General features: G+C 36.6%; 2 protein-coding genes across 2 annotated transcripts; one reads left to right on the top strand and one right to left on the bottom strand.

Annotated features, from left to right (window-relative positions):
- The first annotated feature begins 2,094 nt into the window (after window positions 1-2,094).
- Window positions 2,095-4,803, top strand: LOC108487462 (protein trichome birefringence-like 38). The gene is made up of 5 exons (XM_017791817.2): window positions 2,095-2,666; window positions 2,754-2,925; window positions 3,713-3,888; window positions 3,986-4,144; window positions 4,220-4,803. Exons 1-5 carry the CDS (start codon window positions 2,368-2,370, stop codon window positions 4,509-4,511), a joined length of 1,098 nt encoding a protein of 365 aa, XP_017647306.1. The 5' UTR covers window positions 2,095-2,367; the 3' UTR covers window positions 4,512-4,803.
- Window positions 4,804-5,162: 359 nt separating this feature from the next.
- On the bottom strand, window positions 5,163-8,489 carry LOC108486958 (protein CHUP1, chloroplastic). The gene is made up of 6 exons (XM_017791127.2): window positions 6,919-8,489; window positions 6,371-6,502; window positions 6,105-6,286; window positions 5,875-5,986; window positions 5,637-5,774; window positions 5,163-5,552 (listed from the first exon to the last, which is right to left on the bottom strand). Exons 1-6 carry the CDS (start codon window positions 8,119-8,121, stop codon window positions 5,427-5,429), a joined length of 1,893 nt encoding a protein of 630 aa, XP_017646616.1. The 5' UTR covers window positions 8,122-8,489; the 3' UTR covers window positions 5,163-5,426.
- Window positions 8,490-15,149: the final 6,660 nt, after the last annotated feature.

Genomic DNA, 15,149 nt, shown 5'->3' with positions numbered 1-15,149 from the left:
GTGAAGCTCAACCGCCAATGTGGTGGGCCTTGTTGTGGTGATGGCTGGGAATGAGTGATCTGATATTGGAGCTTTTTGATAATATCCCTACGGGAAAGTTCTCTAGAAAAGGTTAAATTCTGTTATTAGTCCCTGTTTTTTGTGGAAGTTTTGAATTTAATCCCTATACTTTAATTTGGTTATTTTTAGTATGTGTATTTTTTAAAGTTTAAAATTTCAATCATCACTAAACGATAACTATTAAATTCATTAAGATATACTATTTTCGAAATCTGATGCGATATTTTAGCTTGTTATTTTCACATATCACACACTGAAAATTTAGTTAATGTCAAGATTAAAATTTGAAATTTTGAAAAAGTATAGGGACTTTGAATGACAAATTGGAGAATATGGACTAAATCTATAATTGTAGGCATGGTACATAACTAGCAACTGAATTTAACCAAACAGATTTAACTGCTACTGTTTGGGTCGGGACTTAAATTTTAAAACTCAAAAAGTACATAGATTAAACTTAATCAAATTAAAGTAGAAGGATTAAATCCTCATCTTTTGCAAAGTACAGGGACTAATAGCAGAATTTAACCCTCTAGAAAACAACTTGCATTTCCCTTGGTTTATGTAATTCCATGTGCTGTACCCCCCCCCCCCCCCCAACCTTCCCCCCAAAGAATTCTGGTTTCCATACGCCAATTATTGGGGGAAAAAAACATTTACTCTTTTATTTTGTTTAGAGCACCCCACCTTCGAGGAATCGACTATGAAACTGGGTTTATTCTGAAGGAAAGTCTGCTGTCAAGATTCAGGCCCCCTTGACTCTTGTCTTGTAATGGCAATACCTTTGGTTTGGGTATCCTTGTATGAGTTGTCCATCACATAGCCCATTGGTCCCCCTACTATGAAAAATATATATATACATATTTGCATGATTACCTCCCTTGTAAGCATTAACCATTCCAGAATTTAGGCCAAATCATCAAACACCAGTCTCTTCCACAAAATAGTTATATGATTGCTTCCCACTTTGTCAATCATAATACACATGTTCCATTATCTCCAATTTGGTTACACCTTCTCTTTCCATTAACTAAAAGCAGTGTTTTTAGTTTGGTTTAACTAAGTTGTTATTGAGTATTATTCAGACATCTTTGACTCTATCTGTCTTAAAAGTTTCACCTTTTGACATTTATAGCAAACACAAACTGATGTTGTTGCAGTTTCTTGGTTTTACTATATTAACTATGTCTATCTACAGAAATAGAGTGAAAGTCAAGCTAACCGTCAAAACATATACCTTTTTTTTTTTCCTTCTGTTTCTTCATTTTAACTCATCTTCCCGTGAAAGCAAAATACATTTCTAGATCTATATAATACAAAAAGATCATACATTTTATAATGTTTTCGTGTACAGATTGAACCAAAAAAAAAAAAAAATTTAGTATCATTATTAATTATGATCGTCACGGGACTAATTTCTTCACTCAAAAAAGTCAATACAAAGGCCATGCCATGTGCTATTTTATTTTATATTATATTATTGGTTAAATGCTACAATTAGTCTCTACACTTTTATTTGGTTATTTTTAGTCTTGTACTTTCTAAATTTTAAAAATTTCAATTCTCACCGAACAATATTTATTAAATTCGTTAAGTAAAGTTATGTTATTTTAGAAGTGTAACGCCATGTTAGCTAGTTGCTTCCATATATTACTCACTAAAAATTTAATTAATAGATTAACGATTGCCATTTATGTCATGATTGAAGTTTCAAAATTTGAAAAGTATGGGGGACTTATAATGATTCAATTGGAGAATATGGACTAAATATATAATTGTACGCGTAAAACAAGATTAATAATTCAATTTAACCAAACGTATTTAAAAGTACAGAAATTAATATTGATATAGAGACTAAATTTATAACTTTTGTAAAATACAGGGACTAATAGAAGAAATTAACCTATTATTAACATATGTCTCATGACATGCAAGAGAATGTAATAGCAAAAGAAGTTTACAAGAAGCTTATGTTAAATAATAATAATAATATAATAATAATAATCTAACAGTTCGATAATTCCCCGAGAAAAATACCCTACACATCATATTATAAACGAATCCTTCCGAAATCTCCCACAAATTATTATTTGTAAAATTTAAAAAAGAGATTGTGGTCTACCTTATTCCATGTGAACCCACCAAGCAGCTTTTTTATTTATTTTTTTATTTTTTGTCCCTTGGCTTAATCGTCTCCTCTCTCTGTTTCCTCACTTTCAGTCTCTCTCATACACTTGTATATAAGCACTGGGTCTACAGACAAGTTTATTTCATAACAGAGCTTGTTTTAAAGACACAAAATCCCAGATGGGTTTCGGTTGCAAAACACTGTTGTGTTTGTTTTTCACAGTTGTGGTTGTGTTATTGCAAGAAGCAAGTGCAAGGCAGCAGCAATATTATTACAATGTGAGTGGGTTAAGAAACCGAAAGCAAGTGAGTGGATGTAATTTGTTTCAAGGCCAATGGGTGTTTGATCCTTCTTATCCTTACTATGATTCCTCGGGATGTCCCTTCATAGATGCTGAATTTGATTGCCTTAAATATGGAAGACCAGACAAACAGTACCTTAAGTACTCTTGGAAACCTGACGGCTGTAACTTGCCAAGGTACCCTTTTTTTCTTTTCCCTCTTTGCTTTCTTTTTAAAACTTCATTGTATACACTTTCACTGAGTTTTGTTCATTTTGATGGTAGATTTGATGGGGCGAGTTTTCTGGCAAAATGGAGGGGAAAGAAAATAATGTTTGTAGGTGACTCACTGAGTTTGAACATGTGGGAATCTATGGCTTGTATGATTCATGCTTCTGTGCCCAACTCCAAGACCACATTTGTGAGGAAGTCCCCTTTGTCTTTTGTTATCTTTGAGGTGAGTTACTGTCTTTTTCTTTTTTGAAAATTCAACTCAATTTTTACACTCCATCGGATTGGATTGGATAGTTCCTATCCTTCTCTTTCATTATCTTTTTCATGAAGTATGGTTCCAAGCTAGGATTTGAAGATATGGCTGCGTTGAGTAAAGCTGTGGGTTATAATAAAAATAGTAACAATAATCGATTAAATTTTAATTTAATTGATATTTAAGGAAAGTTCGGGTCACGTATTACCCACCTTTCTCATGGTTAAAATTCACAGGAAAATGGATGGGATACTGTAATTTTATCAGATATTTGTGCTTTCCAAGCCACTTGTAGTTCACCATCTTTAGTTGTTTATTAGGATTCTAAAAGAGGCAACTTAGGACTTAGGAGGGAGCCATAATGACAGGGGAAGTGTTTCCACCTATTTTGGGTTGTATTAATTTATATTTCATATTTTATTTTATTTCTTCACAACAAAATGGACTGTTTTATTCGAAGCCAGACATTGGCCTTTTTATCTTTTTAGACATTTTGACTTGGCAAACAACAAAACATCAATGCTTAAAACTTAGTGGCATGATTAGTAGGTTGATTAACAAGCATCACACATCTTCATCCATCACCGCACACCATAGACAGCTGTTTTAAGCGACCTGCCAACCTGTTTTATTATATAATATTTGACCTAATCTCATTATTTAATCTCATCATTTGAACATTGCTTACCGGCACTGCTGATTTTAATTATTTATTTATTTCATGTCCAAGAAATACTGATCCTTACTACGTACGCAGGATTATGGGGTAACACTCTATTTGTATCGAACACCATATTTAGTGGATATAGTTAAAGAAAATGTTGGTGATGTGCTTAATCTAGGCTCCATCAAAGGTGGCAATGCATGGATAGGGATGGACCTCTTGATTTTCAACAGTTGGCATTGGTGGACCCACAAAGGAAAATCCCAAGGGTGGGTTTTTTTTTTTTTTTTCATCTTATTCGTTTTATTAAAATAACCGTGACTATTATTATAACGTTTGTAAATATCATGTTTGATTAATTTATAGATGGGATTACATTAGAGATGGGTCTGCATTATACAAAGATATGAACCGTTTAGAGGCCTACAACAAAGGGCTTGCAACATGGGCTAATTGGGTCGACACCAATGTCGATCAAACCAAGACCAAGGTCTTCTTCCAGGGAATTTCCCCTACCCACTACGAGTAAGTCGAAAAAAAAAAACCTTAGAACATTACATTTTATTATGTTTATGTACTGATTGTGTTGGATCAAGCCAGGGGTAGGGAGTGGAACCAACCAAAAAAGAGTTGTTATGGAGAACAAGAGCCACTATCCGGTACCACATACCAAGCAGGGGCTCCACCAGCTGCTGCCATTGTGAACAAAGTATTGGGGTCGATGAACAAACCGGTTTACTTGCTCGATATTACGACGTTGTCACAGTTGAGAAAAGATGCTCATCCTTCGACTTATAGTGGTGACCATTCGGGTAATGATTGTAGCCATTGGTGTCTTCCTGGTTTGCCTGATACATGGAACCAGCTTCTATATGCAGCTCTTGGTATGTGAAAAGGTCCACATTGGGCAACATAGAATTTACCTCTTTTTTCTTCTTCATATGAATTATACAATATTCAAAGGTGATGAAAGTTATCATATACTACTTGTACGTGATAATTGGTGTGGGGGGTAAAGATCAAATGTAAAAGTGATTGATTTTAAATCAAAATAATCAATGCTCTTATAAATTTCATGGAGTTGCCCGTGAATTGTTATCAGTTTCACATGCTAAAACACCGTGTATAGTTAAAAAAACGAAGTTAGAATGGTCGGTACTTTTATACGTTTTCTACCAAGCAAAGTCTCTGGCAACTAAGCTATGCTTTGTAATTTATCTTGTTAACCAAACCAACACATGCATGAAATTGTCACTTATTCCCGGGACACATTACGCTCTCAAAAACAGTCATGAAAAGTACCTCAATTTCAAGTCAACACTGGTTTTTGTCTATGACCCTATAAACCCTTATCAAGTTCACGGTTCAGAAAAAAACCAAAATGTACATAGGTCAACGTCCAACTTCTGTGTACTTCCTACAGATTTAGGGAACCTTATGAACCCCACAAGTTAGAAGACGTGAGCAAAATGGTTTTTGGACATAAGTTATAAATTGCAGGTTTTTTTGGTCTTCCACGTTGAAACAATTGCATTCAAAGGCATTCTTTAAATATAATCAATAGGAGAAAAGTACGATTTGATAAGTCTTAAAACTATTTACACTAACTCCCTGACTCAAGGGGTCAAGGCACAATTACCAGCTGAAGTAGAACAGCTGGGTTTAGGTGATACAGTAAATTCCCAGCTTCAATTGCTGGCATTAAATGAATTGAATGTAGGTGGATAAATAGCAGCTGGCTCGTTGTATTCACAAACATGATGTTTCGATCTTTACAACAGAAAAACTGGTATTTTCTTTTCAAAAATCAGCTTGTTGTAGTAGACCTGCAAATGAATTTTTGCTGGTTTTGGCATTGGACATTGCATGATCTTGCTTTGTCTCTCAGTTCCTCGAAAGCCCTCATTGTTTCGACATCAAATCCGCCAGCAAACTGTCCATGAACAAAAGAAAAATGGGTTGCCTTCACTATGCCGTCTTGGTTCAAGTTGTAAAAATTAATGAGAATAGCTGTTACCTGATGTACACGGAATGCAAATCTAACACCTTGAACAATCAGTTCCTCTTCTTCAGGCCCACCAGTTCCAACTGCTTCAAGCTCTGAAGATATCCGTCTCATGTACTTCATCGCTAGTTTCACTGATGCCAGCTTGATCTGTCACAATTTATTTAAATATATTAATGAGTTGAAATAATGCACCATCTCTAATTAGTGTCTAATGTTATAGAACATGAGGGTTGAAAGCTTAAGTTACCTGGCTTACAATACCAGTTTCAAGCATCCAATCCATGGGAATTTGGAACCCCTTGTATCGCTTTGTAGCGGATTCTCTCATTCGGGAGAGATTGTAAACGCCATGTTCTAGCCTGCCATTATTCAGAGTAATAATTGAATGAGATATATATATTCAGATTAATAATTGAATGAGAACAAGCAAACAAACAAACAAGCACTGCAAACAGAGATATTCAGGATTATATATACTTTTCAAGCAGAGCCTGCATCTTCTTGAGAGCAGGACCACAAGGTTGTCGGGCATCATCACGAATCGATGCAGCCTCAGATTCTAGTTTCTTCAGATCACAATACCCAAATGCAGCCTCACGCAATGCATCAGCCTTCTGTTCCGGCCACTCGAAATGTTTCAGTACAGCTCTTTCATCCACCTAAACGAAGAACAAAACACTAATCATCAAAACAAAACAAGAAAAAAAATCCTCGAAAAAACCGAAAGGATGGAAAATGTATACCAAGTAGGAGAGCTCATCGTCTAGCCATTTAACAAAAGGCACAACATCCTCAATATCTGTAAATGCAGCATTCTCAACTTCTTTAATCAAAAACCTTATGAACTCTCCTTGTGTTTCTACATCTGTCTTTATCTGTGTATTAACCACAAAAATTATCATCAAATTCCACTAAAATCTTTCAAATAAGTGCCAGTCCAACATATTTTCCAAAAACAACACCCGTACAATCATATATTTCATCATGGGACCATACAAAAATGCCAAATTTGTACGATATTATTTGAACTTTAAGCTAGTTGGGCCTGAAATTGAAATTATAAACTATATGTTTACCAAAATTCGATTAGACCTTCTTTTCTTTTTATAATTTTGTTAAGTTCCAACATCGAATCTACATGCTGTCTTATCTGGCAAGAAATCAAATCTAACAAAAGCAATAAAGTCACGGACGACTAGTCACTTGTCACTGACACAAACACCATAGTGTGAGCCACAGTGGTATTATCGTAATAAACTGTAGAACCGGGAACCGGAAACCGGAAACTCACCGCGAGCAAATAAGATGACCGGTTCTCAATCTCCCCGATCATGTCCCTGGCATTAGCGGTTGCAGGTACAACCTCCGGCGCGCTACACCCACCGGCGGCTTCTCTTTTTGAGTCTCTCCGCATGAGCGAGTGATAGAACTCCACGACTTCCGGAACTCTCCTCACTTTCGCCACGATTGCTTTCGTCCCTTTAGGAGGCGGTGGTGGAGGTGGGGGCGCAATAGCTTTTACCGGTGGTGGTGGCGGAGGAGGAGGGGGTGCTAGTTGTTTGACTGCTGCTACTGGCGCCGGAGGAGGCGGAGGTGGTGGTGGAGGAGGAATTTGCTTCTCTGTAAAATCAGGGGAGCCATTAGATGAAATCAATGATGAAGATGAAGGTCTCGGCGGTGGTTTTGGGATCCTAGGAACGCGAGATCTGATGTTAAGAAGAGTCGACTCAGCAAGTTCGTCTGAATTACACCTCGAGTGTCTCTGTCTATCAGCTTCAAGTACCTCTCTTTTAAACTCCAAGCTCTCAACTTTTTCATTACTCGAAGCACTAAAAACAACAGTTTCCCAACATTTACTGTTACTTCTCTTCAAATTCTTAACCAGATTCGACTTCGCACTAATTTCCACTAACCCATTAAACCTCTGCGAAGACGAAAGCAAGTCCTCGTTTTCACCAAAAACCTCAGCTTTACCGTTACAAACAGGGTGCGACGTCACCATTTTCTTCAACTCACTTATCTCGCTCTCCATTTCTCTCACTTTCCTCTCTTTCTCTTTCCTTTCTTCTTCAACCTTTCCCTTCATTTCTTCTACCTCTGTTCTCAACTTTTCATTTTCGTTCCTCAAATTCTCCATCTCTTTCAAAGCTCGTTCCAGCTCTGCATTTTTAACAGCAATGTCATTTTCAAGAAGGGGAACAATGGAAACCGATTCTTTTAAAAGCTTGTGTTCTAGGAGCTCGGTTTTGAGCCTGGACTCTCGTTCTCTTAACTCTTCAACGAGTCGAAGGAGTTCGGTAACATCAGGTGGACGAGGCTGGACTTGAGCTGAGGATCGTGGGAAATAAACACCAAAGGAACGTGAAAAAACAGTTTTTTGGGAAGAATTGGTTTTGTTAGCTGAGCTAGGAGACGGCAATGGAGGTTTAGGTGGAGTTCCATGTTTTGGTGATTTTTGCAAACCCATTGCTAACCTTACCTTACCACCCACCATGATAAGGTCTGTTTTTGCTCTCTCACTCACTTACTCACTCTGGTTTGGGTTTGAGTTTTGGATTATAAAGTCCTATATCATCTAATATGTAATCACAAGGGGGAAGGGCAAGGAAAAAAAAGTTCCTTTGTCAGGTTGGGTTTGTTTGGTTCTCTCAGACAGTGTGGTCTTAAACTTGGGAGTTCGTGAAAAATTGAATAAATACAAAAAAGAAAAAAAGGAAATAGACGTTGAAAAGATGAATTGAAGAACCGTAGGTGGAGGAGAGAAAGGGGAACTAGGTCAAAAATAAAGAGTAGAGGAAATATAATAATAACGGCACGAATATCGAGGAACGGTCTTCTCTTCTCGGATCCAGTTTGAAAGAAGAAAAACAATTTATTCTTTTAAACGATTGGAATTTGGAGTACATTTAAGGGCAAACGGCATCTATGGTCCCTAAACTTTATTTAAAATTATATTTTAATCATTCAACTTTTAGATCTTATAGAACTACCACTAACGTTATCAGATTATTACAAAAATGATTATCTAACTATCCATTAAGTATCGTTAATGAGATAATGTTTATCTGATTAGGTACATTAAATATGCCACATCTCTTTTCACATATTTTATCACCTTATTATTTTACATTTATTATCATTATGGTAGAAGTCACCTAATTATATTTTCTTTGTTTTTGGTTACTCGGTTATGAAAAGTTACAAATTAGTCATCTAATTTTTAATTCTATTTCTATCTTTGTTATCAATTGGCAAATATAAAATTAGAAACACCTAAAATCCAATATAATTATGTGGCCAAAAGAGACAAAACTAAATAATTAAGTAACTATTTTTATAATTTTTATAATTAAATGACAAAAAAGAATTAATAAGACTACCATACTTTTTTTAGAAGTAACATGTCAATAAGGCTACCATACATAGGATAGGATAGTTGACTATATCAAACCCTAAAAACTTGTGAAGTATGGAACATAATAATCCACCACATAATCATTATAACAGTTCATAAAATCAAGCTTGTTCATCATCCAAACATCTATTTCCCTCTCAAAAATAAGAGAATTCAGGGTTTTTTACCCAATTGGATTAAAAAAAATTTTAAAATATTAAAATAGGGTGTCTGATACATTATTTACGGACATTGGTTGTTTTTTTGGGTCGAGCCTACCTGACAGGCGTGACCTATTTTTTTAATAATATAATTTATTTTTTTTAAAATATTATTATTTTATTATATTTTAATAATTTTTAAATTTTTAAAATTCAGTCGGGTTAAAACCGGGTCGAGCCAGACCCGGAGGCGCGACCAGTCGCTCCTGCTGCAGAGGCGCAACTCCCCTGCAGCCCGCCACGTGTCCCTGCCCCCCACCTCCCATGGCACCTGTAGAGACAGAGAGAAAAAAATAAAATTTTGTAATGGGGGACCATATAAGCACCGGTCCCCCAATTTTTTGAATGCAGCAGCAAAGAGAGAAAAGAAGAAGAAGAAGAAGAAGAAGAAGAAGAAGAAGAAGGAGGAGGAGAAAGAAGAAAAATGTTAGTAATTTTTTATAATTATTTTAAGATTAAAATGTTAGTAGTTTAGTGTTATGTGATAATTTTTAGTATTTGTAATTATTTTAAAATTAAAAAAAATTACATTTCTAAAAAAAGTAAAATATTAGTAATTTAAGAGTGTTATGTAATTATTGTGCTTGAATATAGTTTATTAATTGCTAATTTTTGTTTTTGTTTTTAATACTACTTGTCAAGTATTGCTTTATTTGTTTTTAATTTAAACTTTTTTTGTTGAATTTTCAAGTCCATGATTTTTGTTTTACTTTTATCTAACATCTTATTTTGGTGTTTTAATTTTTTTTTAATCTAGTTGGGTAAAAAACCCCATTATTTTGCCATTGATGCTCGATTTTGATAGCTTGATGGCAGCCTCCCTTTTAAATAAATATATAAAAAAATCAATATTTTGCCAGTTATTGTCCATTTCCGGATTTACTTGGAATCAATATTTTTTGTATTTTATTTTAAAAAAACTTTACTAGCATTCACTTCATTGTTAACAAAAAGTGAGAAATATAGTGGCTAATACATTCTAAAAAATAAAATAAAAATTTATACCTATGTAAAATGTATAAACTTGAGAGTTAATCTTTTCAAATATTCTTAAATTATAATTTAATTTAATTTCAAACTTTTAAAATTAATTAAATTTACCTATGTAAAGTGTTAAAAATAATTCTTTTAAATTTTATAAAATTTAATCAAAACTTAAGGAAAAAATAAAATATTTTTAAGAGTAAAATAGACTATTAATAAATTATGCTTATATTTTAACTTGTATAAAACACATAACAAGAGAATTAATATATATTAAAGAATTAAACACATTAATATAAATGATATGTTAAAATGCATTTGGCTTTATGATTGGAAGTAATGTAGTACTTTGCGGTTGAATAGATGCATAATTGACTAGTTGAAAGTGAGTATATGAGAAATAAGTTACTTTGAATATGGAAAGATGTTGAATAAACGATCTAAAGAGAGTAAGAAATAGAATTAAATAATTTTGAAGAGAGTAAGAAATTTTAATGTAATTTTAATGTAATTTTGATATAATGTAAATTTATAATTTTATTTATTTGATAAATTTAATTGCGATTTGCGACAAATGGGTTCGTTGATTGATAATGAAAATAAGGGTTACATATCGAGTAACATTAATGAGATGGTAATGAAAATTTTATTTGATAGTCACATTATTTGTTGAATGAAATTATATTGTATTAACCATTTTGTAAATATAATAATCTCAGGTCGAGTACCGCGTATTGAGGGGTCGTATTTATAATGTAGGGTTTCAGCCGGATGAACGCGTAATACCGTTCTTAGAGTTAGCGGGGTTCGGATCAGCAGCATTGATCTGGACTTTTGATCTGGACGTTGCAGTACAGCTAGGGCTCCCCATCGATGGGAACGTGGTCACGAGCGTAAGTTCGATCTCGAGGCCGGCTCGCCTTTGCTACGAGTTACTTGGACACTCCCCAAGTGAGGGGAAATTTGCCACATTGCGGTTTTCATGGCTAAAGGCCAATTTTGAGCATTGCCCAATATCGCCTTGAATTGGAGGTTATGCAGGCGCCGAGGTTACATTATGCACCTTATAGGAGGTGTACTGTGCGGATTCACACGGCGGTGAGGTCGGATTTGATGTACCTACCGCTCTTGTCTAATTTGCATAACACGCGTTCATACGGTTGAAGTCTGCGGTGTTAGCCACATTGTCTCGCGAACTTTGTCGGACGACAAATCCTTCTGCGATGGACATAGGCGGATGCCTTATACTGCTACAGTCTTGGGCATTTTATCGGATGCCATTCTTGGCATCCATTAGTCACCAGCCATATATATTTCCACTTGTTAATAGGTAATGAATCTTTACACGTTATAGCAATTAATTGAATTTTTTAGGTTATATTATTCTAACAATTTGTTTCCGTAGATGGAGCACGAATCCGGGTATCGGGAGGTCATACACGGTTCCGATATATCGTCTGATGATCGAGAATCATTCTGGGGAGGGGGTAGGTTTTTTCAATATCAATTTAATTTTATTATTTTTATCTCACTCAACTCACGTTAATATGAAAATGTTATTAACTGTGCAGTTCATTTGGATGTCGTATTTTGTTCCTAAGATTATGGCCGTTATTCCCTAGCATGCATACGTCCACTCAAACTTATAGTGTATTAGCGCACCCCTTATCCATTTTCAGACGGTGGAGTGGTATCATGGTGATCGAGTACTCCGACAGTTCGGTTGTATACAATATATCCCGACACAACCAGTACGATTGACTACAAAGCTTCATGGCATGACTAGAAGGGGGATGTATTGGGCAGATTGGGGAGATGTGCATGAAGAGTATGTTACGATGTGGAACAACCGGTTTGGTAGGATACTTCGATGGATCGTTGTTTGGATTCTGACCCTCGACACAGTACCTGAGTGGTACTATGAGAAGGGAAACCATTTTTATTTGGTGGGCGGTTGATGGTAGTTCCCCCTCATACGACACGGATTGGGCAATATTTTCTAGATCCGCATCATGCACCAGCTCCGAGCGAGCGAGCGAGAGCGAGCAGAGCCGAGGCGGTCACCGGACCAGGCGGCGGGCGAGCTCTGAGCTACACTCAGGGACTAGTTCTTATCATCCAGATTTGGCGGCCGATGACTATTTCTGCTCTTCATTGAGGATATTATTGATTTTGATATCTTCACCATCGCCACATCTCGCACTCTACTCCTCCGGCTCATATCCACCACCGTACTCTACTCCTCCTGGCCCATATCCAGTAGCCGTTTCTACTCCACCGGCTCGAGTTCATCAGTGTCATTTGAGACATTCTCACACCCCTACATATGGACGAAGAGAATGTTGATCGTCAGAATCGCCACAACGTGAACGTCGAGCTCCACAAAGATATACCCCTAGAACCACACCATCAAACCATCAATTTTAAGGGGTTTTGTAATATATTGAAAGGATAAGGTTATTTTTTACCCATTTTCACAACTTGTCGTTTCCAGTCTGCGTTCTTATAATCTCAATAGAAGTTAGCCGCGATTTGCCGTATATAGTAAACGGATCTCCATAGCACACCAAAACGCCTAATGGTGCAACTCGTATTTATTTATGTAATGAATATTTTGGCATTTTAATTAACAATTTAATTTTTTTGCATTTTTAAATAGTTAACTTTGTATTTATGTAATGACTTTTTTGCCATTTTATTTATCAATTTTATGGTTTTTTATTTATTATTTAAATAAATAAACTTTATACTAACTATGTAAGTCAAATTAGATTAACTGCAACAAATTGTTGACAAATTTGCGATTCAATCCTTTTAACATGTCATGAAACTACATCTCAATTTCTACCCGATTGTGACGATTGTCCAACATGGTAGTTTCGGAACGGGCATTTACTTCGATTATGACCGGCTAATCTGCATACGCCACACAGCTTTCCGTCGGATTTCTCCCTAATGTCCATTTCGTTACGAATTCTGGATGATTGTGGACGACCTTTCGGGTTCCTACATAACCCTTTATCTGGAACAAGCTCGAAGGTTGTCGGAGGTACCTCCCAAGTAGATAGGTCAAGAAGCACGGGGAACTCGTTCTCCCATACACGTAACGTGCGTGCAAGGGTGTACATTTCATCGATAAAATGTTCTACATTGAGTGAGACTTTAGCACAAGCTGCTACAACATGTGCACATGGATAATGAAGTGTTTGAAACCTCCTGCAATCGCATCGTCTATTTTGAAGATCAACTCCGTAGGATCTAGGTGGTATACCGGGTCGACAACCGATAGTCTCAGTAACTCGAAACGTTTCATTACGTCGTGAATATACTTCTACAGTCATTGACCTCGCCATCCGACGGTTTGCAGCAATTGCATCCCTGACATCTTCTACAAACACGTGTCCTGCCTCCATTTGGTTAACTTGTTGTTGACCCATTTTTGGCATTAAGGTAGCCAACCTGTAGAATGTAGCTGAGAAGATAGATGAAATTGGAAGATGTCGTATTTTTAACAACACAACGTTGATCCCCTCCACCAAGTTTGTGGTCATTTGACCATAACGAAAGCCCTCGTCAAAACTTTGAGTCCATTGCCACAGCTCCATAGTACCCAACCACTGTCGAAAAGATGTGTTTGTTTGACCCTCCATGTCGCTCTCAAGTCGAGTCATTCTTTGGCGAAAAATGTGTGGCTCTAACTCGTACGCTGCATATGTATTAAGAAAAGATAAGTTACAACACTGCCCTAAAACATTAAAACTTATATTGAAAAGATAAGGCAATCCTTTACCCATTCTCACAACTTTCTCTTCCAGTCTGCATTCTTATAATCTCGTTGGAAGTTAGCCGCAATGTGCCGAATGTAGTAAACGGATCTCCATGGCATACCGGAACGCCTAATGGCAGCAATTAATCATTTTCCTCTATCAGAGATGATGCAAATATTATCGTTGCTAATAATATACCTCCGTAGGTTGGTAAGGAAGAATTCCCACGATTCCATGTTCTCCTTATCGACGATGGCAAATGCTATCGGAAGTACGTTCCTGTTGCCGTCTTGAGCAATCGCAAGAAGTAGGATCTGTGTATATTTTCCATATAGCTAGGTCCCATCTACTTGCACAAACGGCTTGCAGTGGGGAAATGCGTGCACACATGGATCAAACGTCCAGAACATTCGATGAAAAATTCTTTTTCCCGATTGTAGTTGGTCATCTGGCCCGTAATAAGGTCGTGTTTGTAACTCAATGACAGTTTCTGGCACGTACTCCCTCATAGCGGCTATCCATCCCTGTAACTCATTGTACGATGCATCGAAATCTCCATACAATTGTTCCATTGCCATTTGTTTAGCTATCCATGCCTTTCAGTATGATACTCGATACTGGAATCGTACCTGTATTTCGGCAATCAGTACTGAAACTTTAATGGTAGGCATGTCTTTCACCATTGGCATGATGCACGTACAGATAGTTTTGGAATCAAGTTTTCGATGATCTTCTGTCATACGTGTTGAAGTGCATGTGTGAGGCCCAACAAATTTTCGTATCTCCCACATCTGCGACTTCTGGATAAATGTAGCTCGTATCGCCCAATTGCAGCCTTCCGCCGACCTCCAACACTCTCCAATGTATAATGTCGGTTTAGAAGTTACAACTTTATAGTCTACTGATATATTCATGCTATACTGCTTAATGGCAAAACACATTCTTCCTTATTTTGAATCTTTGGCCTCGAACAACTCCTCGTAATCGAATATCTGACTATCCGTAGCGGTAGTATTTGTGGTACTCTGAAACTCAGTGCGTCTTGTTGCATCGGGTCTATCCGAGACATGTGTACCCCAGGATTATTGTGTATCGCAATACGACGAATCTGGTTCCGGACTGAAGACGCGTTAACGTTTCTATCATCATTAACGCC

The sequence above is a fragment of the Gossypium arboreum genome, chromosome 10, assembly GCF_025698485.1.
Source record: "Gossypium arboreum isolate Shixiya-1 chromosome 10, ASM2569848v2, whole genome shotgun sequence".
In the NCBI taxonomy this organism is placed as follows: domain Eukaryota; kingdom Viridiplantae; phylum Streptophyta; class Magnoliopsida; order Malvales; family Malvaceae; genus Gossypium; species Gossypium arboreum.
Note: the sequence above shows the minus strand (reverse complement) of the source record. Positions and strands in the feature narration are given on the sequence as shown.